At 43.3% G+C, this 7,274-nt stretch overlaps 1 protein-coding gene across 1 annotated transcript; it reads right to left on the reverse strand.

The window, feature by feature from the left end:
• Positions 1–2,431: 2,431 nt before the first annotated feature.
• On the reverse strand, positions 2,432–3,340 carry LOC139191147 (uncharacterized). The gene is made up of 2 exons (XM_070811708.1): positions 3,272–3,340; positions 2,432–3,115 (listed from the first exon to the last, which is right to left on the reverse strand). Exons 1-2 carry the CDS (start codon positions 3,338–3,340, stop codon positions 2,432–2,434), a joined length of 753 nt encoding a protein of 250 aa, XP_070667809.1.
• Positions 3,341–7,274: the final 3,934 nt, after the last annotated feature.

The raw sequence follows: 7,274 nt of genomic DNA on the forward strand, positions 1-7,274 counted from the left end.
AGAAGTCATTGAATCCGAAGATGACTCGGCTGATGCTGCAATTCTTCATGGAACTGCTGCAGAAGCTGGGAGACGAAAGGTTGGGGAGGGTGCAGATGTCTCAGAATCCTTTGGGGATTCAGGAGCTGAAGAAACACCTGAAGTTCTTATCAAAGCACCTAAGCGAAAGAAAGCGACGGTGACTAAGACTTCAGATCCTGATCCAGTACCTCTGCCCAAAACCACCCGACCAACTCTTACTAGAAAAAGTAAGAGAGCAAGAACTACCGCTCCTCCTAAGTTATCACCCCCATCAGTTCCTGAGGCCGGCAGAAAGAAGCAAGAATCCTCAAGTGAGTTTCTGTTTTTCTTCAAACTGTTACCTTTCCCTTTTATCTAATTGTCTCCATCACCGGCAAACAGGGCCCCAAGCATCTAAAAGACCAATCCTTGCTTCTAAGGAGGAACCACTAAGAGCTGCAATGCTCAAAAAGGCCGAAGAACTGCAAAATACTGCCCTCAGAGAACTTGAGGTATGATTTATATATTTTCTTTTAGGCCTCTTCTTGCTCTTATATGACTCTAAATCTGATTATTTGACTCAGGCCGCAAGAAAGGAAAAGCTCTCTCCGCCCGAAGCTTCTCCACAATTTGCCCGAGAGACAAGCCTACCTCCTTCTCAGGTCGACCCTTCAGAGGTGATTTTTCTTCTCTTCTAATTCTTGGATAATTTTCTAACTTTTGGACCTAATGTCTGAATATTGTTAGGCTGGAGCATCTGCTTCCTTGCCTTGTTATGGCCCTCCTCTGAGATCTATGACCTCTTCTACTGCTCTAGATGCAACCCCTTCTTCTCAATTTGATCCATCCACGGGAGTTATGCTGCACTTCGTGGATGAAGATAGTAACTTGGTGAGTCGCATATTTCATATTGAACTTCTGCGCATTGCTTCCCAACTAACTTTTACTTATGTTCTCCACAGCCTTCTCCAGTATATGAGCCACCCCCTTCAATAGTGGTTCCAGATAATGAACCCATAGTCCCTGAGATCCCTGTAGCTTCAGAGGTAGCAATCTCGCGGGTATTTGCTTGCCCGACAGTTGATAAACCTCTTTCTCCTCCTCAAGACCAAACTCAGGTATGGGAGTATTCTCTCCTTGTTCTTTCTCTTAGGCTCTATTTACTGACAATTACTGCTATCTCTGGGTACCTCTAGGGCACTGGTACAGGTTCAGATGCAACTCATCACTCTCCTGCTGGTGGTGCTGGTGATGCTGGTGGTGAAGAACCTTCCCGCCAAACAAGAATTAGTCATCTTCCTGGTGAAACCCCAGGGCTGAGTTAGGTATATTTCATCTCTCCAAATCTTCTTTTGCCTCAAATCATATTCCAATTGTCTTGACCTGGTCTTTTGGCTTTCTACAGCAAGCTTCAAGAGAAACTTCTTCCCCCCATCTGGTCCGCAAATCAAAGCGCTTTCATCCTCACTCTTCTGGAGATACCGCGATCCCCCCTTCTGGAATTGAGCAGGTCGGGCAGGCAGAAATTGCCCCCTCAATGGGCATTCCTTCATTAGAGGAAGCTGCAGTGCATGATTCTCCTTCTTTCACACCTCCACGCCCTGCTAAGTTGCCCAGACTGTTCGAAGCACTTGGACGGCTTGAGACGCGGTTGAAATCCTCAAGACAATCTTCAGCTACCCCTATTTCTTCAAAGCAAAAGCGAGTCCTTCATGAATGGGCAAGGAAGGACTTCACCTCTTCATTCAGCCTCAGGGCTCTTTGTGATTTGGAGAAGATCATAACTGAGTCTTTCAAAACCGGTCGGCTATCAAAGTCTCAACATGATTCTTTTCTATCCTTCTTTGAGAACTTGAGAGCCCTTAGGGAACAATATCAGAGAGCGGACAGACAGGCTAATCGGGCAAAATGCTTCATGGAGAAAGAATCAAGCACCTCTGCTCAAATTGATTGGAGGATGGCAGAAAGCTTACAGACAAAAGAAAGGGTCAGAGTTGTCACTTCTAAAATCCAAGAGCTGGAGGAACAATTGGTTGCCCTTAAAGAAGAACAAGCAACTCTTCTAGATACCCTTGAAAATCAAATTGAAGGGGTGGAGAAGTCAAATTCGGAGTTAGAGCATGCTCGGTCTCAACTTGTGAATATCCATACTGTTTTGGCCGAACCCAGTAGGATATTTACCATTATGCAAACATATCATTCCCGAATAATCACCCTATGTGAAGATTAAATTTTTTAGAATAGGATGATTTGTGACTCTTCTTTTATTGGAATGAACATGTAATTTGCTTCCTGCTCTGCTATTTGGTACTGCTTATATTGACTTTGGGCAATTCTTTGCCCCCCTTTAATCCTCTTTCTTCTTTTGCCCTTGCTAACACCAATCTCAGGGCCTGATCTAGGTCCCTTGATCCCCTTCATGGCACTTTATTCATGCAAAGGTGTTGGGACGACCTGGGCCCTTCTCTTTCCCTGCGATGCCCGATGGTGACCCTGGCTCTTGTAAAATGAGGTTGATCATATTGATAGGAGCCTCAGGGAAAGGGTTAGTATCTACCATCATACTGGCTTGGGGCGACTCAAGCAACAGCTTTCCCTTCACTATAAGATCTTGTATCCAGTCCCTAAACTGGACACAATTAACTATGGAATGGTTAAAGGTATAGTGCACCTTACAATACTTTTTCCCCCTGAGTTCTTCCGGCTTGGGCATTTTCTTAGTATTGTCGGGCAAGATTACTCTTGCCCGTACCAGTTCTTCATAGATCTCAGGTGTCTTGGATAGATCAAACGAATAGCTCTGGTACTTGGGTGGTTTTATGGGGACAAAACCACCATCGTTCATAACGACCTTCTGATCCTTGACAGGCTGGACTAGCCCCTTTACCGTCAATGGTTTGAAAGGTGTGGTCATCTCAGCGGCACACACGTCTACGTCCTCTTCATCATGGCCATCCTCATGCTCTGACCTGGCTTCTCCCACTTCCACCCGATGAATTGCAGCCTTATTTTTGTAGAAATGAGGAACTTTGGAAGTGTGCTTCACTTGTTGCTCTTCTTGCAACAGCCTCTCATACTTCGTGGCAGCAATCACCAATTCTTGCAACTCATTAAACTATGCATCATAAAATCTTTTTCTCAAAGGCAATTTCAAAGCCCTTTGAGCAATCGATATGAGCTGCGCTTGATTGATGGGGAATTGGCATCTCATCCTTGTTAATCTGAACCTCATCATGAAGTCCTCAGTAGATTCATGATCATATTGCTTGACCTCAACAAGGTCGTTGATAGTCAATTCTGGCTCTATTCTGTAAAATTGTTCATGGAAGGCCATCTCCATTTGCCCCCAGTTGACGATAGAGTTAGGGGGCAATAGAGAGTACCATTGAGATGTTGACCCTGCTAATGAATTCCCAAACAACCTCAACTTGTAGTTTGGGTTGTCCTTATACGCCACACAATGATTGGAGAATTTAAAAATGTGGTCTCTGGAGGACACGCTGCTATCTTCACCTGTGAATATTGGGAATGCAGGCATCTTGAAGTTGAGAGGGAATAGATTTAACTCGTCAACATATTCAGGATAAGGCTTTTGATAAGTAATCCTGAATACCGGGCGAGCTCATGGTTGAGCATTTTGAGCCACCGCCCTTCTTAACTCAGCTAATTCCTCCCTCAGTTGCTGAGTGGCGAGAAGATCATTATGACCGAAAAGAGCAGGCTCGATTTTTGGGCTACGGTCATTGCCCGCACTTGCTTCCTTCCTTGGTTCGGGCTTCTTCCAACTAGTTCCTCCACCTTTATTTATCAACGGGGGTGGTCGATAAGGTGGGGGTTTATCTGCAGTACTGGAGCCTTCCTTTCCGCTAGTTTCGCCCATCGTACCTGGCATTCCGTACCTCGTTCTTTCTTGCTCGCTTGGCTTCCTATTATTGAATGATAATACTGGGAAGCTGGGAAGCTCCTTCTCCAAAACTGGTTCCATCACTGGTTGACTCCCTTCAGGAGCTACCTTTTTCTTTCCCCTATCTTTTTCTTCTTCTAACAGTGGGAATAAAGGAATGATTGGCTCATTCCTCATAACTACTTGGCTCATCCCGCTCCCTTGAGCCCCTTTTGGAGTAGAGAATTCCAAATCCAGTCTTCTCTGGAGATTCCCCGTTAGTGTACAGAGCCTGCTTACTTCTCCCTTGGTTTCCAAGAAGATTCTTTCCATGCTCTGCAGTACTTGGATCATCGTAGCCAGTAGCTCTTCATTAGTTCCCTTTCCTTCCGATCTCTCAGATACAGTTGGGCTCTCTAGGACCACTTGTCCTGATGGGGAAGAAGGGTTTTCTGATTGATTTTCCATTTGTGAAGACTTTCCTTCGGATTGTTTTTGCCAAGTTTTCTGGCTTTTCTTTTTGGACATGCAAGATCAAGAAGTTAAATGTCCCACCGGGCGTGCCAAAACTATGTTCGTGGCGGGAATTTCCGTCGGGGATGTTTCCTGGCCGACGAGCACACAGCTCCTCTGGAGGTTGGCGCCGGTTGAGGGCTGCTGTCGGGCATTGTCGGGCAAGTCTCGTCGGGCAAGACTCTTCGGGCAAGACTGAAAGAGAAGGACAGCATTAACTTTAAGAGGTGCCTTTGTGGGGCCTTAGGTGTAGGCCTTGAGGCTCACAATCAAGGTTAACATTTAGGTGCTCAGGCGTGTCACTGCCATCTTTAGCATGGCAGATGTAACATGGTAGTCGTACTTTAGTTGTATATATGTATGTATCCAAGAAACCGTGTTAGTTATAACATGTGCCTTTGTGGGGCCTTAGGTGTAGGCCTTGAGTCTTCCCATAAATAACTAAACCAGTGCTCGAACGCATCATATTTGTTCTCGTGATTGTAGGAGTTTTCTAACTATTATACTTCTGATTACCCGAATCCAAGAAGTAGAATGAACCCAAATAGGTGCCTTTGTGGGGCCTTAGGTGTAGGCCTTGAGGCTTCCCATCAGAGTTTATTCTTATACTTAGACTCTTTAGATCGCTGAACGGAATGAATCCAAATGGATGCCTTTGTGGGGCCTTAGGTGTAGGCCTTGAGGCTTTCCATTAGAATTCATTCCATGCTCAAACGTTCTATGGTTATCATGATATAATAGAAACAAAACTAGAAGGTAGGTTGATTACTTGCGCCCCAAGTAACTTCGGACTTCTCGTTTATCAAGGACTGTCGTGGATGGGTTAAGTCCACATAAGGTTCTTTTTTTATGCCTTGAGGCCAAGGACTTTTAACTGATCAGATTTACATGCCCGAGGGCTTAGGACTTGGATCTGGTTTGAACACTAACGATATATTCAAATCGGATTCAAGTACTGAGAAAGCCTCTTAATAATCATGTTGCTAGAAATAACTCGCATATAACTGGAAGTATACAACATATTTGAAAAGACAAAACCAAAGCAAAGAAGGTCGGGCAAGGTTAAACCTTATCGGGTAAGGTTGCTCGTCTTGCAGGTTCCTATCTTTGTAGTTTTGTCAAATGTCTGAAAGCTTAGAGAGGTAGAGAGAGAGAGATTACAAAAGATGAATCGATACTACAGCAAGGTTGAACAAGGTAGCAGAGCTATTACAAAAGGTTGAAGAGAGGGTTATCCCGAAAGGGATGGAGGTTTATCCCGAAAGGGATGAAGGCTGACTACAGCTTTGTTTTGAAGGCAAATCTGGCTTTGAGCAGAGTTTGTGCTTGCATTTGTTTGTTTGATTGAGTGTCTTTAATCCTGGATTTTCTTTCTTCTTATATAGACAACTCGGCTTGGCCTTTGGTAGCAGCAGCTTTGCCCGAATGCGGTTTGAGGGTGATGACTCATCAGCTATATTACATGTAATGCCACCATAAAGTGCTTTATGGGTTGTGTAGCTGATCAGTCTACACCACTTGGCCTTTGGGTAGGTAAGCAAGTGGTCTTCATGAGCTGCACCAAGTCAGAAAAGGCCTGCTCCTGCCTTCTGGGCTTTGACTGGGCTCCGGCTATCTTCCCTTTCGTGCCTCCCTTTGGGCCAACTCCTTTCTTGAGCCCAAAGTTTCAAGTTTTGATCCAAACACATTCCATGCCTGACTGAGTTTGATTTTTTTAACAAGGGGACAAATTTTGCGGGAGAAGCTATTCTATTTTCGGTAGGCAATAGGTGCAGAAGAAGACGAAACTCTTCATGATTGAAAAATTGCATGTGAGAATGAGATACTTTTACTTGCCCTGCCATTTTAGTTGGATCATTTGCCTTCTTTATTGGGCGGTATGCTTATTTTGTGTGACAACACTACAAACCATCCTGCGTTCCGCAAAAATGCTCCAATTCCAAGCGCCTAACCAAAAAGGGGTGTGCTATGCACATACCTCTTTTTACTTCTTACACACTGCTTGTTAATTTCAGTCCGTTGATCTTCTTCAATTCATCCGATCTGACGGCCAAAAATCAAAAAAATGTGAGAGAAGTAAAAAAGGTGTGTGGATATCACACCCCAACCAAAAAATCCCCCCTTCTTCCAAGTTTTAGGTGCCGTACTATCCGCCCTAAAATAAAGGCAGGCTACTCTCCCTCAGGCTTTTGTTCTTGGTCGGAATCTAATTTCATGGAGCGTTAAGAACCAGCTTTTTATTCTAACAAGTAAGCAAGTAAACTATCTTCACACGATAAAGTTTCGCGATACATCAAAGCCCATCTCACAGCAAAGGGCAAGACAACTGAAATACAAACCCAAATAAAAACACAAAACAAAGCCAAACAAAACGTAAGGGGGAATGAAATTCCTCCAGCTTTTGAATACTTTTCCATTTTGTGCAATTGGATGTGGGGGGACGAAATTGTATTATCACGCCACCTTTGAGAGAAACTTGTCACAGTATTTGCAATCTTACACGTATATAATTAAGGGAATTTTAACAAAAAAACTTCTGATACTGTTTATTTTAACGAAAAACCATATTTTTACACTAAAAAGTCAATCATGGTACTATTCATTTTACCATTTATTTTGTCCTTAATGTTAAAACTCAAAGTTTTCAAGTTATTTTCATAGTTTTCCTTATAATTAACAACATTTTTGTCAATAGATGTGTCATAAGATCAATGGCAAAGTTAGGAAATGTTAAGGGGAGGGGCAAAATTTAAAAGGTAAAACATTCCAAAAAAAATGTAGTCAACCTTTTAGATAGTAGACAATATTAATATCGTTCATAATTTATCAATACAAACAAATTACATGAAAACGTTGCATAATAGGCTTATTATTAGTA

Source organism: Malus domestica, chromosome 14 (genome assembly GCF_042453785.1).
Source record: "Malus domestica chromosome 14, GDT2T_hap1".
NCBI classification, from domain to species: Eukaryota; Viridiplantae; Streptophyta; class Magnoliopsida; order Rosales; family Rosaceae; genus Malus; species Malus domestica.